This window comes from Calypte anna, chromosome 11, assembly GCF_003957555.1.
Source record: "Calypte anna isolate BGI_N300 chromosome 11, bCalAnn1_v1.p, whole genome shotgun sequence".
Lineage (NCBI taxonomy): Eukaryota > Metazoa > Chordata > Aves > Apodiformes > Trochilidae > Calypte > Calypte anna.
The window spans coordinates 11,009,705-11,033,011 of NC_044257.1; the positions used below are offsets into that span (position 1 = coordinate 11,009,705).

At 39.7% G+C, this 23,307-nt stretch overlaps 1 protein-coding gene across 1 annotated transcript; it reads left to right on the forward strand.

Annotated features, from left to right (window-relative positions):
• The first annotated feature begins 648 nt into the window (after nt 1-648).
• GPI (glucose-6-phosphate isomerase) lies at nt 649-22,743 on the forward strand. Its single transcript, XM_030457521.1, has 18 exons — nt 649-985; nt 5,497-5,587; nt 6,222-6,290; nt 9,114-9,233; nt 11,218-11,301; nt 11,389-11,535; nt 12,783-12,854; nt 13,722-13,766; nt 14,565-14,618; nt 15,466-15,526; nt 17,207-17,250; nt 17,479-17,631; nt 18,004-18,133; nt 18,499-18,575; nt 19,598-19,726; nt 20,254-20,329; nt 20,414-20,480; nt 21,716-22,743. The coding sequence occupies exons 1-18, from the start codon at nt 867-869 to the stop codon at nt 21,837-21,839; spliced, it is 1,662 nt and encodes a 553-aa protein (XP_030313381.1). The 5' UTR covers nt 649-866; the 3' UTR covers nt 21,840-22,743.
• Nucleotides 22,744-23,307: the final 564 nt, after the last annotated feature.

Sequence of the window (23,307 nt, forward strand, 5' to 3'; positions counted from 1 at the left end):
GCACAGCCTGTCATGGCGGGGGAGAAGCCGGGGCAGCCGACATGCCGCACAGGAGCCTCCTAAAGAGGCGGACAGATGCTGCTGGCGAGCAGGGTGGGCTTTGCTTTGGGGGGTTTGACGTGTGCTGCAGGCTGGTGCCAGCCTGGGGCAGAGCTGCATCCCTACCCTGGGGCTCGCTGCAGGAACCAGGCAGGGAGACACCCCACGGTGCTTCTGTCACCCCACACCCTTCCCACCCTTCCGCTGGGCAACGCCACGCAGGACCAGGCCGCGGGGACAGCACAAGATAAAAATAACCCCAAGAGGAGATAATTTTTAATCTGGCCAACTCCCTATGTATCTGCAGGAGCAGAGGCCCTGACACAACTGCGGCTGCTGCCCACAGGCCGGCTGCCAGGCATGGCGGCCAGCGAGGCTCCCGCTGCTCCCTGGCCCCCGCCTCCTCGCACAGGTGCCCGGGAGGGGGAAGCCGCTCTTTCCCCAAAACGGGATTTACAACCGGGGTGCGTTGCACAACCCCGACTCTTCCGTAAATGCTGCTACCGTTGTACGGCCCTGAGCTGAGCGCAGCCGAACCCCAGCACCATCCCCCTAGCTGGGTCAGGCAGGTTCGGGCTCTGCCACCGCACCCTTCGCCCAGGGACCCGCAAAGATGGGGGCTGGGCGCTCGTCCCGCCCCACTGGCAGAGCACTGAGGGAATCCCAGTGCCCGGAGGGGCGGCCTGCAAAGGGGAGGGGGGCCGGGGCGGGGCCGACGGCAGGAGGCCGAGCTCGTTGCTATAAAAGCGGAGGCGGGGGCGTAGCTCTCGCCGTGCCCGTTTCCGTGCGACAGCTCGCGTACGCCTCAGCTCTCCTTGGCCGCTAACATGGCGCTCTCCGGCGACCCCCATTTCAAGAAGCTCGTGGAGTGGCACAAGGCGAACTCCTCCAAGCTCGTCCTGCGGAAGCTGTTCGAGGCCGATAAGGATCGCTTCCAGAAGTTCAGGTGAGGCTGGGCGGCCCCCGCCCGCCTTCCCGCGGGGCTGAGCGGGTCAGCTGCCGCCCGTCCCTTCTCCAGCCACCGCCGTGGCCCGCCAGGCCCTCAGGCTGCCGGCACGCCGGGCAGTTCTGCGTGCGAGGCTCGGAGCCGTGTGGGGCTGGCTCCCTTCTCCCTTTCCTTAGCTGGGAGCTGCGGGAGCGCCGGGGCCTCGCCGGGGGCGGTAGGGATGATCCCCGCCGGCCCTGGGGAGGGAGCGGGGCCCGGGGGGGGGTTAACGCCGCCCACAGGCGCGGCTGCTCGGTTCGCAGCCGTTCCTGCCCGCCTGCGGGGAGCCAAGGGAGGGCGGCTGCCGCAGGCTGGAGCCGCGGAGGCCGATCGGAAGCTGGGCACATGCGCCCGGGGCCGGGGGGAGCACCCTCCCCAGCACCCCCCGAGCTGGGCGGCCGTGCGGACTTGTCCTTGACTCATCCTTGCAGCAGGGTACGTGCAGGGAAGCACAGCGCTGGGCTGCAGCTCGCACAGCGGCATTGTGGGTCCTTCGTGTCTCAGGCTCTCGTACCCGTGTGCTTAGTCATGATAAGCTCGGTGATAAGATCACGAGGAGGCATCCATGTGTCCCTACCTGTCGGTACTACGGCGCTGCCTACCTATGCCCTGAAATGGGGAAAGGGGGGATATTTAGCACTCCCTTGCCTCATGCTACCCACGTTACAGAAATGGCATTGATTGCAACATTTTTGGTAGAGGAGGAAACACGTGAAAGCAGTATGATAATGTTCAGTGGTTTCGTCCTGTAAAGTGCCACATAATGTTTTCTGCTCAAGCGGTGTGAGTGCTTTCATGGTGGGACTATGCCAGCAATCTGAAAAGTCTAGTGCTATGTAGGGACAACTCTGACTTGATTAAGGAGAGCCTGGGTGACACAGATACAGTGTGCTTCTGTTCCCGGGTGTCGGGATAAGACTTGTTGCATGTATCAATCATTTCAGTAGCATCCTAGGTAGACTGACTTTTCTTCCCTCTTGAGTTCATTAGATACTTATTAGATTGTAATTAAATATTGCTTATGAAGTCCTGTATACCGATATAAAAGAGTTAAAACGCCATTTGCATTGATGGAAAAGGTACACCAAATTTTTTGAGTATTGTCTTCATCTGGTTTTTCTAACAGAAAAAGTTAATATTGCACAAATCTACCACTGCTTCTCTCATAGAGCTGGTTCTGGTTGCAAGTTTTCCTTATCTCCTGTGTATTCCAAGTGAATGAATTTGGTAGCATCCTTGGAATTAAGGAAAGCTGAAGCAAACCAGCTAAATAAAAGATACAGTCAAGAGGTTTAGTAAGTTCCTTCCTGAATCTCTTAAGCAAGTGCCCTTATTAAAGATAGCACTGCATTTTAATCTTCATTGACTGTCACTTCAATATTATTCAAGGTACTTTAACCACAAAATATACACTCTTGATCTCAAAATAGTCTGTTGATTTGCTCTTGTGAGTGCATAATATCCTTAAAGTATTACACTAGCACTGTGTACAGTTAACCAAGGGGGAAATATTTAATATCTGTTGTGTCAGATATTCTCTGTTTTCTCCATACTCAAAATAGTCAGTGTTTCTCCTAGAATGTGTTTATCTTTTTTTGGTGAAATATTCTTCATCAAGTTTATCTGCCCAACTTTATGTCCTTATGTGCTACCTGTAAGGGTAGGAAAGAGCTGAAGCATTTGAAGCTTACCTTATCGATTTGCATTCTTTCTTTTAATTATTTTGGTTCTGTTTCCTGGTAAACCTACGCATCCTGGACTAGCAGGAGAACTTTGTCAAAGCAAAACATGATTTCAAAACTGACGGTCTGGGTTGGTTTGCATGTATTTTTTTGCTGATTGCCACTTTGAGCCACATCAGCAGGATGGTGATAGTAAACATCTGATAGTAAACATCTAAGCAGCCTGTTGGTTTGGCCACAAGGTCCTCTCTGTAGCTTGCACCTCTGTCCACAGTGGTATTAATTTTATGAATGAGTCTCAGTTATTTCTTCTGGGTATTTTTATAAAATGATTGACTAAATCTCTTTCTTTAGAAGGAAAAGTGAGACCTATACTTATGTAAAAGTGCTTCCTGATGCTGGTTCTGATGAAATTTCAGATTGGTGTGAATAATTCTTAATCTGAATATTTTATCTCTGAACATGAGTAGCTATTTAATATTTCTATAAGAACCTTACACCTAACTGTGTCCTACAAAATATTGATAGAAGGACCTTTTAGAATTTGTCCTTTTTTATTCCTCAAAATTTGTGTATCCTGTTTTCCTGACTGGGAATGTAGTCAAACCTGTAGAATACACCTTTGACTTGCTTTGCCATCCAAATGTAAGGTCAAGGAGTAACAGTTGGTCTTAACATGGCTTTTTCATGAGAAAAACTAGTAGTTTTGAAGGGATTAGATACGATACAGCCATATGATGCAGCTGATATGATACAGCCATCATAAAATGCAGCAGATTAAGATACCTGGATGCCAATTAAGGTACTCCTGATGCAGTTACCTAGCGTAAGGTGTAAAGCACTAGTATTGCAGTCCTGCTAATGTGCTTGTCCATTTTGAAGGAACAGAAAGAGTCTCCCATCTAAATGGAAAATGTGGGAATCCCCATTTAGGTCTTGCATACAGCTTCTTTAGTGTGTGTTTAGATGGAAGGCAAAACTCGTACAGAGATGGTGCAGGTGACTTCCTGATCAAGGGCCCCACCACTTAGTTGTGGATGGGTCTTGTTTCTTGTGCCACTTAGGTAGTGTTGCCATCAGCTGCTGCATTGCAGAATGGGCAGTGTAACAGAATGCAACTGAGCTGTAGGGTTTAGGGCTTCTATTTAAATAAAGGGTGGACTTCTTGGTGTGAGGGTTTAAGATCAGAGTACATTCTGCCTTGTGTTAGGTAAGTTAGATCTGGTAGCCATTGCTTGCCTTTTGTTTTTTTTAGTATAGTTATTTTTTTTTCATGAAGTGTCTTTGAGATGCCATCTTTCTGCAGTCTCTTCAGATGAATAGCAATTTGAATCCAGCCAGAATTTCATGGGATGCTTTGTCTTCTAGGCTTAGCAAGATTGGGTTTTATTCATGTAAGTAAAGTAACAAAGTCGTTCATATTTTTCATCTGAACTGAATCAATAAATAGCAGATTTGGTGGGTGCAAGTTAACAGTCCTTCCCCTAGCTACCTATATTCCAGGTATTCTTGTGCTGGATGGTCAGGGTTTTGGGATTACTGACCATTACTGATTTGTAGCCCACTAAAAAGAAGGGTGATTAACAGGCTGTGTGCTATTTTCCTTACTTGCTTCATATTCTCTTCTATAAAATAAAAGCTCCTGAGATTATGCTTAAAGACATTTTCCTTATTTAGTGTCTCTTATTTTAGGACCAGAAAAAGGTTATGATAGTGTGTTTTTCCTCAGGTTAATGAAGCCACCCAACTGTCTGCAGTTTCAGCTCTAGCTCTATTCTTCCTTTCCAGAATCTTGCGTGTTCTGTCATATTGTCTGTTTGGAATAGCAATTATGCCATGGTTTATCCCTGTGGAGTCTTTGGCATATGTGGTCACTAAAATAACAGGGCATATTTCTGTTCTCAAGCACTGGCTTATACTGGGAAAGCAAAAACGGGAGATAATGAACATGGAGGAAATATTGAAAATTTAGACAAGTTTCCTGTAGCTTGAGGGTATGGAGCAAAAGCGAGTGTAAGATTTAAAAGGCCTTCTGTGCTTTTTTAGAAGGTCTACTGAATCACTTGCAGGACTTCATTTTAGAGTAAATGTGTATATTTGGCTGTAAACTACCACAAAGAAGTGTATAGAAAACTACTGTAAAGGATTGGAGGGACTGTTAGAACTCCTCACATAGATTACAAGCGAGTAAATGGAGACTTGATTTCTATTGAACTACCACTTGTGTGTTTCATCTGAAATGTAAACCTAAAAGTGCTTATAGTCTGAAGCATTAAACTACAGTTTTCAGATGAGGATTAGTTTGGAGACTTCCACTGAGTCAGTGATAATACACCGTGCCCAAATGGGGTGTAATTCTACACAGAAGAAAGACTGTTTCCTGAAAGGACATGTATGAAGAGTTTAATTTTTTTAGCAGCAAAGAAATGTGGTAAGCTTTTTTACCAGTGATATATTAGGAAAAAAGTAATTATTGCTAGAGGATGCTAATGGCTCAGTAAAACCAGTGTGGATGTCTGTGTGTTAAAAATACTTCACTGTATTTAGAGTTGCACAAGGAGAAAGTGGATGCTATAATTTAGCCAGTTGAAAACCATGGTCTTCAATTAAAGCAACACTCTAAGTCATTTTATGAACCTTGTGAGGTATATCTGTTCCTCAGGTCATCTTTATTAACTCAGTATAATTAGGATTTCAATTATTTTGTAACTGTGGGGGCGTTATCCTTGTCTTTCTTAAAGCTGCCACTTTTCAGGAATGTCCAGTTAAGCTACCTGTTTGTTTTGACAGCTTGAATCTAAATACTGACCATGGTGATATCTTACTGGATTATTCAAAGAACCTTGTTACAGAAGAAGTGATGAAAATGCTTCTGGAACTGGTAACTCTTTAAAATGTTTTAAAAAACTATTTGTTTTTTAATTCAAGTTAACTTTTACTTGTTTATAAGCAATGTGAAAATCATTTAGCTCTGAATTTGAGACTGTCAAAGTTAAAAAGCATTTGTTTACTAATCTTGGAACTGTTCCTAGTTTTGCATTGTCCTTTAGCCCCAAGGTACAAGGCCATTTTTAATGTGTGGATCTAATTCTTGTGCTCACTGGAAGGACCTTTGCCAGCTGGCATATGGCATATCTTACTGAGTTCTGCAGTAGAGGGAGAGATTCTTGTGAAGTTGTATGAGAAGGCAAAATCTTCTATACCTAAAACTGAAACAATACTTCCCATGTCATGCAGTTTCAGTTTGAGATTCATTTGCAGTTGGGTATATTTAAGAATGAAATCTGGTTTGCTAACTTTAATTTAGTGTGGTGTCCATATTTACAACCCTTCCTAAAGTACTGGTTCAGCCAAAGGCTTAGACCAAATAGGACCCGGATTTTTAGAATATATCTAATATAATGAATTTCATTCTTATGTGTTAAACGTTCATACTCTTTAATATAACAGGACTTCTGTAGAGTGTGTTGGATTCTTACTCTTTTTGAGAGTAATCTATTTTTAAATTTTTTCAGGCAAAGTCAAGGGGTGTGGAAAGTGCCAGAGAAAGCATGTTCAGTGGAGAGAAGATCAACTTCACTGAGGTGAGGCTACTTCTGTCCATTGCTCTTACCTCTCAGTTGTGCCTATATGTCATGGATGTTCATGCATCTGTGTAAGGGAAGTTTTAAAAACACTTAAAACCAATTGCTGCTCTGAAATAGCGAGTGCTTGTTATGTTTGCTTCACTACTTAAATCATAAATTGTTACAGCTCTGACAACTTGACAGAAGAGAATTTGAGTGAATAACGTTACTCAGTCCTCCCTTCAACACCCATCTTAATTCCTTTAGAAATTTTGGTGGTATATTTTTTTTCTTGTCTTGTCTTCCCTCTTTTGTAGAGAGGAAGATGAGTTAAATCTTGAAAAGGGCATGGAGCTGAGTTTTGCATTCCAGGTATCCCTTAAATGCTTTTGTCTAATGTCAGTGTTCATAAAGCTCAGTAAACCGAATGCAGAGTTTTAATGAGGACTGTATCACACTTTATACTTTGGATTGTTGATGGTACTTTTCTTTAGGTATGTTTAATGGTAGAGATAAAAGCAGTTCTGGGAAATTAGCCACCTATTTCAGTAAGAGGATGAGTATCTTCCGCTTTTTTGTATATCTCAATATTGTAATTATGGTTAAATATTCACTAAAACATACAGAAAATGGACTGTAACTTTTTTCTGAAATTTAATTTAGGGTGAAAGTTGGAAACTCAACAGGATAGCATGATTTATTAGTCTGCCTTAATATATTAAAGGATATTTTTTATATTTGTAAATTCACAAAGTCTATTTTTTGGGTTGCTTATTGACTGGCTGTTGCACAAGCTGTTTACCTAAAATAACTCAGCAGTTGGACATTGTATTGTTTGTGAATCCTGCATGTTTATAAAAAATGCACAAACAAGTAAAGCTTCACTGGACAAGTGGTTTCTCTCCTTTCAGTATTAATGCATTCAGTTCACAAATACAATTCTTGCGAGTGAAAAAAGGAAGTGGAAAAAGAGGGTGCTAAGTCTTAAATCTGCCTGTAGGATTGGTTTCTCAGATGTTGCCTCTCGCTATCCTCATTTAACACAAAGTATTACAGGGTTAGCACATCTCTGACCATATATTACAGAGTTACTCTTCATTATCTACAGAAGAGGAAATGTAGTAGCTGAAGTCTTCAGAAGGATGCACTTTTCACAGAAAGCACTCAAAGGATATTAAACTGTGATGTCTTTTGGCTTCTGCTGCTAGCTCCCTATTTTGCTGTCAATGTAGCAAATTTATGTAGTCAACTGCCTGCACACTAAGACTAGAAATACCTTTCTCATTATCAGACTGCTGTGCATTTTACAGTTAGAAGTTGACCTGAAATTAGATCTGTTTGTTTTTTTCAAGCCATACAGAATATTAAATGAAGTTGGTTTGGCTCTGGAATATGAGCATCTGGACAATGTAAAAATGTTGTGAGACTTTAAAAATGGGATGACTGAATAAACCTAAAGCACTAAGACAGACTGGAGCTGCTTAATGGCAAGAACTCACTTGTCTGCTATTCTTATTCTGATTTAGGAGATTTTCTAGCTATTTGTCTTAAATATTTTATACTTTTCTGTATTTAGTGCTGCAGGCATTGGCTGTGTGGTGTGTGCTGATGTGGAAATTCTTTATAGTGTACCCTGGTGTGTCATTGCCAGGTGTTTGTCCCAGATGAGTTAAAACTTGCAGCCTGATACCAAAGAAAGGCAGTGCATTACAGGGTAACTCATCTGACTGCTCATGGGGATGGTCAGGCCTAACTGATACTCAAGAAAATACTTGTATTTAACAGTAGGTAGCAGGTTGAGCATGTCTGCTGTTTTTGATCAAGACAAAGCTTTCTTCAGGCCTGCTAGTATTTACCAAATAATGTCATACTGTGTTTGAGTGTTGTAGAAAAATTGTCCTGTTCACACCAAATTTAAGTGGGTGCACTTTGATAATTAAAAGCTGAAAGAGGTTTTTCATATTCCAAGTCAGTAGCCACAAACTCAATGGTTTTTGGATGAGCATTTGGTATTTAAATCATAACTTGGCAGTTCATAATGTCTGTGTTGTCTTTGTCTCACAAAGCCTCTCATTGTGTTGAGGAACAATGAGGTAGAGCAGACTAATTTCTTGATTTGTTCATTAGTATTGACTAACTCCTTCATTCTAGATTAAAGCTGTTAAGCTCCAGAGCAGGCCAGTCACAGGCTACATTTCAGGTTTTTGACTTGCATGTAAATGGAGAATTAATATAATACAGTGTGTGCTAACTTTTTTCCTCATAACACAACTACCACCTACATATCTAGTGTGCAGGTATTCAGGGAACATTTAATTGTGGGTAGTGGATAGAATAATGTAGCAGTTGTATTCCTTTTTTTGTCAAATGTTTAAATACATATTTGTCTCTTGCTCTATGAAAGTAGTCAGGATAATTGAGAAAATTCCAGAGAAAATGTTGGCTGCTCGTTACTGATTTTTTCAGTACTGTCATTAATAGGAAAAAACTTCATCCTTGTATACCTAAAGTGTGCCAAAATCAAAATCATTGAGTACTGAGTACTGCTGCATTCCAAACATCAATTATTAAACGCTTTTCAAGGGAATTTCAGCCTTCTTTTTGAAGTAGCAAATAAGCTATTTGATTTGTTAAATATTACATGACTTTGTAAGCTTTCTGCACATATTTTGTGGAGCGCTGGTGATGAGTGTGCATGTACAGACTTAAACTACAGCTCTACTAAAGTAGTTAAACTGTTAATTTAAAGGATTTTTAAGTGTTGATTATACTACCTCCTGGCTGAAGCACCTGAGGCCTCTGGAACTGCAAGTGTTTCATCATTTTTCCCCTCTGTTTCAGAACCGAGCTGTGCTTCATATTGCTCTAAGAAATCGGTCCAATACGCCAATACTTGTAGATGGGAAGGATGTTGTTCCAGAAGTAAACAAAGTGTTGGACAAAATGAAAAACTTCTGTCAGGTATAATATATTTTTTAATTTTCTTTGGTCTATACCCAGGCAGGTTCTTACAAGTGTATTGTGATGCATTGATTGTAGGCTGGTTCATGTGAACTATTGTGTCTTTGAGGTTTACAATAATTCTGGCACAGCGTGGAGTTGGAGCTGGTTTTGCTTTGATTCATTCTTCCTGCTGTTCCTAGTTGAATTTTTCTTTAATGGGTGCTCTGCATTCTGTTCTTTTAGCAGTAACTTGGTTTTACTTCAGAAGTCCTGAAAATCATTAAAAACTATTCCAATATTGCCTTTTCCTGCTAATTTTTCATCTACTTGACTCTGTCAAGTAAAACCTGCCTCTTAAAATTTGTAAAATCTGAACCGTTAGAAGCTTCCACCTCAATTGCATTTTGATTATTCTCTACTTAAATAGTTTATGTAATAGTTTACTCTCTGGGTTTGGGTCAGATTCCTTTATGATTCGATTCTGTTTGCCCCTAGCAGTGTGGAAGTTGTTTTTTTTTCCTTAGTTAATACAGCAGTTAGCCATTATCTTCAAACTTCATTAATTTTACTTTGATTCTGTACACCTTTAAATGTAGGCATTTGTCCAATCAATAGACTAAATGCTCTGAAGGGCTTCACAGACCACATTAACAAAGTCAAATTTTAGTGTGATAAAACTAATCAATACAAGCTTAACAAATATTTATAAAATATGGCTGTGAGGAACTGGAGGTGCTTGATTGATATTATGGAGTCTCATCCAGGTGGTGGTCAGTATCTCTGCCAACTCATACTTGTTAGTCTATACAAAATGAGCTTGGATTATGTCCAGTTCCCCATGGATAAATGCCAGAATCACTAACTGACACTAATTGTTTTGAATTTGGTAGTTTCTTGAGATAGTGTAGGAAATGAACAGCCACAGAAATTCAGTGGTCTGTTTTCTACTGTAGAGTTTTTAGCTGACTGAAATTTTGGTAGCATAAACCAAGAGTTTTCACTACCCTCTGTATTGGTAGATTATTTCAGTTATCAGAGCCTGTAATTATCCAAACAGACTTCTTCTCTGCAAAATAAAAAGTGTTAAGCAGTTGTTTTGGAAAGATTAACAAATATGGTTGTTTAATCACGCCATTGGATGTGATTTTAAAACTATTGCAAGATCATCTTCAGGCTCCAGGAATGGTGTATGATAAAAAAAGCTTTTAACTTGAACATCTGTAGGGAAGGAGAGCAGCTATGAGTATAACCTGGCAATTTGTTGTAGAAAAATTGCTTTAGAGTTGGGGAATGTTTATAGAAGTGTGCATGATACTAGAAAGATTCCTTTTGTGAATGGAACAAATTTTAATGTATAAGTGGTACGTGATGGATAGAATTCAGTTCAGTGTTTTGGTATTACATAATTATTTTGCTTTTGTCAGAACTATCTATTAAGACAGCAATAATAGAGCAGAAACCTGAACTACATGCTGTTAAGGTGAAGCCCATAAAATCATCTTACTGCAAAACATGCATTCAGTAGAGAAGTTTTTGAATTCTTGGTTCAAAAAATTTCTACCTCCATGGCTTTATTCATATTTTAATGTCTTCCACTTCAGTTAGCAAAGTTGATTTTAATTAAAGACACTTAATTAATCCCTTCAGGCTCTAATTTGTTACAACTAGCATAATGTCGAAGATTTTTTCATTTCTAGCTTGATTTCTCCTGCCTCTGCCAACACTGTAAATGCTGTAACAGTTTATGCAGAAGGAGAGTTTGATCTTGTGGTTTGTTTTAAAGTATGTGCATTAGAGTTCTAACACTTTGTGAAGTGTTATCTTGGACATAACCAAATGTCTAGCTAATAATGTAACTTTAAGCGTAGGCTTTAAAGTCTAGAAGCTTGAAAGTTGTCTTTGGAAACTTCTGATGTCAGTTCCTGAAAACAGAGTGCTAGAATCACTATAGTTGGAAGTATGAAATAGTAATAATATATATATATATTTTTTTTTTCCACAGAGGGTCCGTGGTGGTGAATGGAAAGGCTACACTGGAAAGGCAATCACTGATGTGGTCAATATTGGCATTGGTGGCTCTGACTTGGTAAGCTCCTCATTTCTCTACATCTTTCACATCTTTGTGTGTGTGTGCTTGCAATGAAGATAAAATCTAATTGTTCCTTCTATCCAGGGCCCTCTCATGGTAACTGAAGCACTGAAACCGTATTCCAAGGGAGGCCCCCGTGTTTGGTTTGTATCCAACATTGATGGTACACATATAGCCAAAACCCTGGCTGAGCTTAAGCCAGACTCTACACTCTTCATCATAGCATCAAAGGTATGCCTGAAACAAACACTTGGGTGTGATTACTTCAGCAGTTCATTTTGTCTAGAGTGTAGTTGTCAGTCAACACAAGTTTAAACTTTATTCCCTGTACTTCTTTGTAGGTGGAATGTAGGATCCTATGTAGCTATTTCTTGGAAATTCAACATCTTCATTCCTCAATTTTTATTTAATTACTTTTGGTCCTTTATCTTGAGTACAGTGTTACTTGTTAACAGCATTTGGCTTTTTGCATTAATGGAATGGTTGTCTAGGCAGACTGAAAACAAACTTCATACTTCTGTAGTATAAGTCACCTTCATTTGTCAAGCACAGTAGGACCTTTTTGCTGTGGGAGACAGAATCTGCAACAAATTAATGTGTAATACTGGCCATGTTCTACTGTGGTGCTCTTTATCTTATCTTGGCAATACTGTAGCTGAGCAGCAACTTAGGGAACAATAAGGAAACTTCACAAAGTAATATTTTGAATAATTGAGTTCAGGGATCACGGTTCAAAGGCTTAGAAGACTGCCAGATTGAAAGAGTAACACTTCAATTTCTGTTAGCCAGACTGTAGTTAGATAATTGGATATATTTGGAAGAGGATGAATGGCATTTTTTTGTTTTTCATAGCAGGCTTGTGCTTCATAATGAAATATTTCTGTAGATGGGTGAAAGCAGGTTGAATCTAGTGTTCACCCTTAAAGCAAAATTTTGATGGTTGGGTAAATCAGAATGGTTGTAGATAGTTGCAAAACTGCATGACTGAACTTCTCTACACACTTGATGAAGTAGGAAAATATTTTCCTCTAATCAGCAAAACAAGATTATGGCAGGAATCTTAGCAGAAATGAATGTTCCTATGTGAAAAAAGTAGGAATTTAAAAAAGAGGACAGCCCAGCTTGATTACCCTGTCTGAGATTCAGTTAGTTCCTTTTTAGTTGAGTAATACTTAATATTTAGTGAAAGAATTAAGTAGAAAATTTTAGTCTCAAGTTTGGGGATGGGAAGGTATATGGGGAATAATTACTTCAGTTTCAAATACATTACATGCTAGTTTAAAATTATATACATGAATCTCTCAGCAGTAGTCTTTGCTGGGTTGGTATGCTTTATTTGTTTCTGAAATTTGACAGCAGCTGTCTGTTATGAATATCTAGAATCACTCTGTTCTGTCTGGAACACACAATATTTTAGCAGCCTGAACTCATTTCAATTTTAAATGTGGTGTTTTACTTCCTTGTATTCTGATGTGCAGACTTTCACCACCCAAGAAACGATCACCAATGCAGAAACGGCTAAGGAGTGGTTCCTGAATGCTGCTAAGGATGTAAGTGTAATGCTTTAGATTATGTAACAGAATGCAACAGCTCTGTGTTGTACAGTTTGTCCCTGGTCCTGAAACAGGAGCTCTGTAGCTCAGTAAATGCTCTACATGTAACATTTGCCTTCGAGCTGTTTAATGATTTGGTTGAACCACGGATAATCCAAAAGCATGGTGTCTGTGGCATTACATTCCAGTTCTTGGCAAATAATTAAAAATGAAGCTATGGTTGGAGAGATATTGTGACATTTCTATGGCAGATGGCTGTGCTATGAATAGAAACCTTCTATTTGGCCCATTGCTATTTCTAACCTCTAAAATAAAAAAACGCATACTGCCTGCTCTGGTGATTAAGGTGGTCTTTAGCTTGTTCAAGTTAGGGTAGCTGTACTTAGTTTAAAAGCTGGGCTTTGGAAGTCATTGTTATGATACTGTTGCAAACAGCTCATCTTTGTTCACTAGGACACTTACAGAAAGACTAAAGTATTTCTGGAGCTTGAGGTTTATCAGTAATTCCAGTTGTCTTGATCTTTTGACCCTAGCATATGTACAACAAACTCTGTCCCCTCCAAGGTGGTGATAGTGATGTTCCAAGCTGATAGCATACTCTAAGGATGTAATTTGCTGCTCTAAGTCATGAGCATGACTGCTTCCACTGGGCTTCATGAAGATATTATCAGAATATTATATCAGATAGGCATGCTGCCAGATCACACTGTGAAAATACATTAGATGATTTCCAGTTGATAATGCAAAAGTAACTGATACTCAACAGTATTTTGTTGAAATGTAAATGGTTGCAGATAAGCTTTATGACCAGAAATCAAAATAATTAGCATGCTAGATCTAACAACCAGTTTCTTTTTTATTAAGCCTTCAGCTGTGGCCAAGCATTTTGTTGCCTTGTCTACCAATGGTGTAAGTATAAAAACCTACTATTTTGTCTAGGAATTCATGTTAAAATCCAGTATGGAAAACTATCATAAGATACCCTTAATTGAATATAAATAGTTAGTCTTCTCCTTGAAACAAAGTATTTATTTTTTTTTTTAACTTAAAATATCTGAAACACTTAGAGTAATGAACTGAAGGAAAATTGTATCCTCATTTATAGACTTGGGCTTTTTCTGCTAAAGCCTTAAATCTAAAATCAATCTTTTATACCTGAAATGACTGCCCTGTTAGTTACCTGTAATTGCTTAAGTGTATGTAAATGCAGTTATGTAAACAAATACTACTCCAGACTCCTCAAGTCAGTGCTGAGATGACACAGTTTCTCTGAATAATCTGTAGCACATTATGCTCATCATGTACCCTGATGTTCTGTTTCATGCAAAAATATGAAGTAGAAAGACCAATAGCAATTAGAAGGCTCTGCAGTAATTGAGAGGCTCTCAGGTACTGTTGTGTGAAGTTCCTTTCTTCCATTCTGGTCCTGTTAAATATAAACTAAATGCCACTCTAGCCTGTATTGCCACTTAAATAAAGTCAATGACATACACTAATTTTCTGATCAGTCTGAGACTAATGAATAGGAATAGTGATCTTGGAAATGAAGGTATAATTATTCTGTTGCATGCTATGTATTTTTAAAATGGAGGGTGTAGCTGGGGAGTTAAGTATTTAATAAGTACCCAACTTTTTTATTTGCTAGACGTAAAGTTCAAGAATGTTGAGTTTACTTGTGATGTTCTTACATGCTTCTTTTTATTCTAGCCTAAAGTTAAAGACTTTGGAATTGACACAGAGAACATGTTTGAGTTTTGGGATGTAAGTAAATGTCTAATGTTGTGTGGTAGATGTTAAATGCTAGAATAATCTGACTTCCTTCAGAAAATGCTTACTAGGTGTTAAACTGCCAAAACACCTAAATTGTAGCAGTTGCATTATACTGAACTTGTAACTAAAAGCAAATTGAGAATTTGTCAGGCAGTTTTGTTTGGCTGTTATATTAAAATCATGCAAAGATCTGAAGAGGAGCCTTCTGTGTTCTTGGCTGTCTAATCAGCTGTTGGGTAACAGGAGATAGCCTTAGCTTATTCGCCTGTGTAAGTAGTTATTATAAGCTGTGACATTTGACTCTTGGGTTCTACTGTATATGTTATAGGCCTGTAAAGGTCAAACATTAAAAAAGGGAGCCTGTCTGGGTATTTTCTGGCAGATGCATATTTATGTCTTATTGATTATGTGCCTGACAAGTTTTTAAAGCTGCTGTTTTGAAATTATCTGGAGCGTTGTTTCCCTACATAGTGTCATCTTGTTGAAGCAAGCTTTATCTATGGAGGAGTGATATTAGGAAAATAGTTAGTACAAGCTGTAAATTTATTTTTTGGAAGTGAATTGGAATCACGAGGGCATCTACTTCAACAGATGCTGTATAAATCAGAAAAGAACTTTGAAGTTTCAACAAATGCATATTGAATCCTTACAGATTCAATAGCAAGCTACTCTAAGGTGCAGGTTTCCTTGACCATGCCATATAATGTGAATTATTCTCAAAGAATGTTGATTTTGCTGAAATGGGTCTAAAGATATGCTGCTGTTTCCTAATAGTTTGAATAAGTTTGAATTTAGAAGCCTTTCACTTCTACTGTCTAAATCAGTTTCTTGTTTTCAGTGGGTTGGTGGCCGCTACTCTCTCTGGTCTGCCATTGGTCTCTCCATTGCTCTCCATATTGGTAGGTGTTCCTGTGGTGTAACTATGGCAAGAATTAGTCTGTGTGCTTAGCAACGTAACTGGAATGCATTAACAGCAGATCAGAATTGGGTCAGATATTTTACCCAACCTGCTCTGAGTTGGTGGATGTTTGTGCTAAAAAACATCTGTAATGCAAGGGAAGTGCTGTTATTTCAGTACTGTGACTGCCATTTTGGAAATACCCATACTTGGGTGCCAAAAGGCAAATTGCATCTCTTTATTCCCAGAAGTGCTGGTCAGAAGTGCCAGCTTTATGCAAGCCATGTCAAAGTTGAAAATTAAAACTTGCAACTGCCATCACTCCATCTCTTTGGAGTGCATGTAGTATCTGTTATACAAAAAGCATCAAAACCCCTATGTCTCCAGTTCTACATCTGAGCTTTATTTAGCACTGTTAATTGTTTCCTTCTCCCATTACTTTTGTCCCTAGTACTTGTCCTCGGCAATAGGGCCTATTGTGTACAGGAATGCTGTTTCTATCTGCAGTTGGTTGTGGAGTGAACCAAAATGATCCCTGCCTACTTGTTGTATTGTTATGGGGTAGCTAGCATTGGCATTGCTGATTCAGATAGCAAATGCAGGTGGAGAGTACACAGTGAATGTGAAAGAGCTCCAAGAACTGCTGTTTCTTGGTGACCAGGCTGGTAAGCAGCCTAGTGTTTTTCTCCTCATCACTTTTTTCAGATATTTTCAGATATTTACAATGATGTGATTTATTTTTCTAAATAAAAGCTGCAACTCCTGTAGACAGAAGTTAGAAAAACATTGGGTTTGGTCTTTTTGGAATGATATGAATGGAAGTTGTCATATGTAGAAAAATCAATGTGAACAACAAAATAAACTTCAATCAGGCACTTATTGTTTTGTCTGTAATGAAGTGTTCATCTCTGCTGTCAGACAGATTGGTGCTGGCTGCTGACATGCCAATCTCTCTGCACTGCTTGCTCTTACATCCTTCATCTCCCAAAGCTGGCTTCTGACTACAGGTAGAGCTGCTGCTTTGACTGCCACACAATTCAGCTCCCATTTTTTTCCATACAAGAGTCGGGATTTCTGGCTTTGTAGGAAAGGATGGTATTACTGAAGCTACTCATTAGTGAAAATGAATGGTGGTTTCAATACCCTAGAAAGAGAGCAAAGAAAAATCAGGTAAATTGTTAACAGAACATGGAAGTGGGGACAATTTTTTTTTTTTTTTTTTTTTTTTTTTTTTTTTTTTTTTTTTTTTTTGAGAAGATCTTGCTCAGACAAACACAGTACTCCCACAGTACTCCCTTGCCCTGCTTTTTTGGGGATGTCTCTCCCACAGTGACTGAAGTGACTGTGTTCAAAGTTGATGAAAACTATGTTGCCTTTAATACAGAGCCTGTTTGTAATGCCTCTGCTTTTCTTCTGGTTGCTTTTTCTGCCTGAATGGGGATTTTAGGTTTCTGAAGTGTATTTTATGAAGCTGAGTGGCTCTGAAGTCTAGGCTTTAATCATAATTGGATATATCTGGGTTATGTGATGCAAATTTCAGGAGAAGTGCAACTTTAAATTCAATTAGGAGTCGAGAACCTTGGTTTATGCAAGGTATCCCAACTATGTTATGACTGTATCTACAAGAAAAATAAAATTTGAGTTGTAGTAGTAAGTACAAACTGACTTTTTCCATTGTTAGGTTTTGACAACTTTGAGAACTTGCTTGCAGGAGCCCACTGGATGGTGAGTGTGGGATGTCTATTTCAGACTTGCATCTCTTAAAAGTTGGTAGTAAGATGGCTAAAGGCAGGTTGATTTCTAAAGTTTGATTTTCCCATATCCTCTCTGTTTCTAAAATGACTGCTGGGGAAGCTCTCCCTGGATCAAATCAACAATAAAGACAATTTAAGAGTTGGGAGGGATGACTATGGTTTTATCAAAAGTGTAATTATTTTCCTCTGTGTCACATAGGATAATCACTTTCGCACTGCCCCACTGGAGAAGAACATGCCTGTTCTGTTGGCCATGCTAGGGGTCTGGTATATAAACTGCTATGGCTGTGAAACCCATGCCCTTCTGCCCTATGACCAGTACATGCATCGCTTTGCTGCCTACTTCCAGCAGGTAAGGCTCAAGCAGAGTAAAGATTTCAAGAGGCGTAATAATAATAATACGTAATAATACATAGAAATTATTCTGTCCTAGTTCTAGAACCTGAATGCATGCTTCTGTTAAAATTGCAATTACTTAAACATATAATAAAGGGCCTAGAGAGACTGGTGTCAGCACAAAGATCAGCTAATTTGCTCAGTTAGTTTAGAGATTTTTCCTCAAGCTTCCATTATCTTGATGTCTGTAAATTAAGCAGCTCTATCCCTGGTAGTTACAAATTTTTCATAAACCAGTGGCACTCATTGTAGTTGAACTATGTATGGAAACTTCTACTGATACTGTGTGGTTCTCCAAGAAAGGTGATAATGCCTTCCCTTCTTTTAGGGTGATATGGAATCTAATGGCAAATACATTACCAAGAAAGGCTCTCGTGTGGACTACAATACTGGCCCTATTGTCTGGGGAGAGCCTGGCACCAATGGGCAGCATGCTTTTTACCAGCTCATTCATCAAGGTAAATTGAATGCTTTGTTTTGGAATTAAATTCTGAATAGCTAAACAGTTGTTTGTTTTTTTTAAATCGGTGCTGGTTTAGAGGTTGAACTCTTACCTAACCTAGCATTGCATTGCTGTTGTGCTCTTAATTAGTGGTCTCAGAAGGCTACCTGATTCAGGCTTTAATTCTACAATAAGAAGTGTCAGCTAAAGCTGAAACTACTGAGCTGTATTGTCACTTCCCACTGCTGTTAACAGAAGGCTTTTTTTAACAGCTTTTTCAAGTGGCTGAGTTTTTAAGTAACCTTGACAATGGGGTGAGAATTAAAGATTTTTTTTTTTTTTACTTTCCTGGTGAAGTTATTAACCTGGCTTTTCTTACAGGAACTCGCATGATTCCCTGTGACTTTCTGATCCCAGTCCAGACCCAGCATCCTATCAGAAATGGCTTGCATCACAAGGTAATAATTCTTTGTCGGGGCATGCATACTCTGGTGACTGAAGGCACTGAAACTTATTCAATACTGTAGTGTGCTGGATTTCTAAATGTCTCTTGGAAACTATACTTGTAAACCCTGTGAGCAATAGGCTTGAAAATATCTAAATTAGAATTACATAGTGTATTTAATATATGTAATATGGTTTTTGTTGTTGAAGAAATTGCAGCCATGGTTTTTGAGGTAGATGAGTGGTGTGGGCTGTTGGCCGACTGAGGCTGGAAAGAGTTCAGCTGTTAAGTAAGAATTGTAAGGAGTATAATTCTGTCAGAGTAGGAAGAAGCAAATTGTCTATGCTGATGGAAACTTCCTCAGAGATGCCACAGCAAGTCTTGAACCTCTAGGACGGAACTTGCTGAGTGTCGTACCATGGCAAGGGTGACAGCCCTCTACACATGACAACATATTAACCAGTGTAGTCTCTTCAGCTTAATGTATCATCCAACTAAGGATTTCCAGTGAATTGCACTTGACAATCAAGTTCCATAGGTGGAAACATGTGTAGGTCTACCACTTATTGTCTACTTCAGAAAAAAAACTGTTTCCAAATTTCACTCTTGTCACGATTGCAGATTACAAGCACAATTTAATCTGTGGAATAGTATTTTTTGTCAAGTTAACACCAAGTACAGGTGAGAGTTCTAGAAGCCAACTTTGCAAAAGAAGAGGAGAAGGGGTTTAGTTTGACTGTAGGCATAGTGAGTTCATCTTCAATGTAACAGGCAGGACAAAACCATATGAATGTGTAATCTTATATCAGGCATGGAACAGGAAATTCTCCTGTCACCCTAAGGCAAAAGCAGTAAGTAAACATGGAACTACCTAAGTAATCTTGAAACTACCTAACATTTTACTGCCATAACGCTAAGAGTTCTACAACTAGAGTTGTAATAACTCATCTAGGTCTGGTTTCAAGTACTGGGTATCACTGTTCCAGCGAAGGGAACAAGTGTGAGTTGATGTTTGTTTTTATTTCTACCTGCTAGATCCTTCTGGCCAACTTCCTTGCTCAAACCGAGGCCTTGATGAAAGGGAAAACTGCTGATGAAGCTCGTAAGGAACTTCAAGCAGCAGGACTGAGTGGGGATGCCCTGGAGAAGCTTCTTCCCCATAAGGTAACCGGGCTTTGAAGCTCCACATCTCTCCTCTGGTTAGACTCTTCGGAGGTGAGGGCATTGTGCCTGCTGCTCTGTGGTGTTTGCTAATGGGGCAGTGCCCTCCGGTGGCTGTCAAGTGCCACTGTCCTGACAGCCGTGAAGGTTGTGTTGCAGGTTGTCAGGTCAAGTGGAGCCTCTGTGAATGGCACTCCTAGTAAAGTGTGCGGATGTGGAAGGCTTTTGGGGCATTTTGGAGAAGATGAGCTGTATCTCATCACTGTCCCTGGGATTTTGGCTTGTATTTCACTTCTTCCTGTATCACATAGTAGCCAAAAATAGTGCTTGGAGAGAATGCTTTCTCTTTGTTGCAATAGAACATGAAAATGATAGTGTTACAGTTGAAGTTGTTAGCCTTGAAAGCTTTCAGGATGTTTTATTTGCTGCTAATACAAATAATCCAGTGTGGGTGCTGTAAGGTAAATAAACTGCAACTTTCTTACTAGTTTTGCAACATACAGATAACGGTGTAACTCTTGTTTCCAAAGGTCTTTGAGGGAAATCGACCAACCAATTCCATAATGTTTACAAAGCTCAACCCATTCACTCTGGGAGCAATCATTGGTAAGTAAACAAGTCTCTTTGTGAATGCTTATTAAAACTTTCTGATCAAGTTTATTGATACATCTTTCTTTTTTCTGCTTATAGCCATGTATGAGCACAAGATATTTGTTCAAGGTGTTGTCTGGGATATTAACAGTTATGACCAGTGGGGGTAAGTCTTCACCTCTTGATTTTCCTGTACTGGAGGTATAAGAACATTCTTGGCAGATGTCTTCAGATCTCGGAGCCCTAGGTCTAGTGCAAGGCTGAACCTCTGACCAAGGTTCATGGTAGCATTCCATTTGGAGAACAGCAGCTTTATGAGGAGCTTATCACTTTTAAAATGATAGTAGAATTAATCAGGTCCTTCTAATCTGTAGCAGTAAGAACTGTACAGCACATTGTATCAAGTCTTATGCAGAGGAAAGCAGAACTGGGAAATGAGTAAGATTTTTTGGGTTTTTTTAGGTAAAACATTCTGTGAGGGGTTATTTGGATGAAAAAGTTTGCTTTTACAGGCCTAGAATAGCAGTTTACTCACTCTCTTTAAAGGCTGACGGACAGTTCTTTTTATATTTTTTCTTAGCTCTATGCTACCACAGCTAATCCTTTAACTAAAACACTAGTAAAAATGGAAAATGCAAAACTGTCTGATAAAAACTTGTGCCTGTGATAAAGTCTGAAATCAGGAGTGGGGTAGGAGTAAGCACAGTTTCTACTGTAATAGATCAAAATCTGGAATGGCATCCAAATCTAAGTATGGAATGTGGGATGCATTAAAGCTGGCCTAGCTTCTTGCAGCTGTTGGAATATCCTAGGTTCTTCCTCTGTGGCTGTAACTCCTGGATGGCATCCTCTAGTGTTGGGAATGTTTCTAGGCCTGCAACTCAGCTGTTTGTCTTGATGTTACAGCTCAGTGTTCTGAGTGATGGCATGTTCAGTCATGAACAGTAGCAAACTGAATGTATTGGGCAGTGGGGTGGGCTGGCTGTGTAACACCAAGTACTGAAGGGGAGGAGAAGACTGTTTAACTTGTAAAACAGTAAGAGCTTTGGGTAACCTGGTCTCTGGTGGGAGGTCTCAGGGAGGCTGGAACTAGATGATCATTAAGGTCCCTTCCAACCAAAAAACATTCTGTGATTCTGAAACTTCCTCTGTGTAGACATCCTATAATATGAGAGCTGTTTGTTCACCTAAGTAGCTGTGAACTCAATTGTTCATGTATGGCACTGAATTGAATATTAATCAACTTCAGCAATTTGGAAAGGGGAAAAGATATTAATTTGACAGTGACACTACAATAACTTTTTACTGGCACCTATTTTTGTTGTCAATGGCTTAAACTAAGTACTGTAAGTTGTTAGTACTAATGTTTTCTTCTTTCTTCTCCTGCTTCTATAAATGCAGAGTTGAACTTGGAAAACAACTTGCCAAGAAGATTGAGCCTGAACTGGAGTCAGATGCTCCAGTGACTTCTCATGATAGCTCAACAAATGGGCTCATCAGTTTCATCAAAAAACACAGAGCCTGAAATGAAAGATTTGGAGAACATCGACAATCTAACCACCAAATACCCAAATCTGTTGTAGTTGTGCTTTTTTAGCCACTTCTAACAAAAATAGCACTTTACAGATGTAGCTTTTTCACTTGTTGCAGTTAATCTTGTTGCGTCAAGTGTTACAAATGAAAATAGTTTTGTGAAACCCAGAGATTGTGTATAGTTGCTTTCCATTTTTGTGGCTGTTAATCTGTAAAGTGCAGTTGGTATGTTCCTTGGTTCTTATCCCTCAATTTCCTTAAAGATGATCACATACTGATATTAGAAAATAAAGGGTATGATGGATGAGTAAAATGTAATACATTGCTGAAGTGCAGGCTTGCCTTGCTGACTGTGAGGTCCTCTGAAGCCAAGCAAAACTTGTGTCTCAGACTGGTTTTGTTGTAAACTAGAATGTGTTCAAAGAAACAAATCTACAGCTGCAGGTTGTTCAGATTGCATGGTTTGATGCATTTGGGCAAGATAGACATTCTTCTTAATGCTGCTGTGAAAAGGGAATTTTACTGATATTTGGTAAAAGATCTTGGATTTCTGCATAAGCTATGGAAACCCTGTGTGCACAGCTATGAAGATTCCTGGAGTGACAGTGATATCTGAATTTTCCAAACAGTTTAAGAGCTTGCAGAGCAGAAACTTACGATCACTTGCTAAACAAAATGTATTTTTGGTGTCCTCCAGAGGCAGATTCTCTCACTTCTATTAAATTGTCACCACTGTTCTAACAGAAACAGGTGAATAGAGGATGGCTGAACTATTTGTAAAGAACTTGCTTATCTGCTTTCATTTTCTACCACTGACCTTTTCTGCTAGTGGACTAGCATGCTATGGCTATTGTTCTGTAACACCTTTAATAAAGGTAAGACACAAGCATTGAAAAGAAAAGGTGTTAACTGTGCTTTTCATACCTCAACCCTTCATGACAAATGCTATTGTGCCTATAAATTCTGAGCTTGTAACTCTCAAATGCACGTTTGCTGCACAGGTTTGTTGGCAGGATTAAAAGCTTGATCCCAGTGATGTGGCATGCTAACAGCTCCATAGTGCTTGACAGCCTGGCTGCAGGGATCAGCGTTGTTAAACTCAGACTAAGTACAAACAGTGCTTACATACAGTGCTTAGATGTGTTGCTTTTGATCAGTTTCATGAAGGAATTTATCCTCACAAAACGCCATCACAAAAAGTGAACCCACTAGAGGGAGGCATCAGATTTTCATGTGGGGCTTTAAACCTTTTCATCCAGCTGTATGAAAGCATGAGCTAAAGCACAGCATCATCCTCTGTCCTAGAGGTAAGTGTGAAGTGAGAGCTGCTATGTAGATGCCTGTCAGGGTAACTGTTTAGCCCTAGGCTTTGAAAAAGCTCTTCAGTTTGTTTCACTGCTGTTGTTTCACTTTTTGTTTATTCTTGTAAATTAGACTTCGCTTCCTTCTCCAGGAAAAAT

Coding starts and splice junctions, on each gene's coding strand:
- GPI (XM_030457521.1), top strand. CDS start 867: ATGGCGCTCTCCGGCGACCCCCATTTCAAGAAGCTCGTGGAGTGGCAC. Junction 5,588..6,221: donor TGAAAATGCTTCTGGAACTG/GTAACTCTTTAA, acceptor AAATTTTTTCAG/GCAAAGTCAAGGGGTGTGGA. Junction 15,527..17,206: donor CTCCATTGCTCTCCATATTG/GTAGGTGTTCCT, acceptor TTCCATTGTTAG/GTTTTGACAACTTTGAGAAC.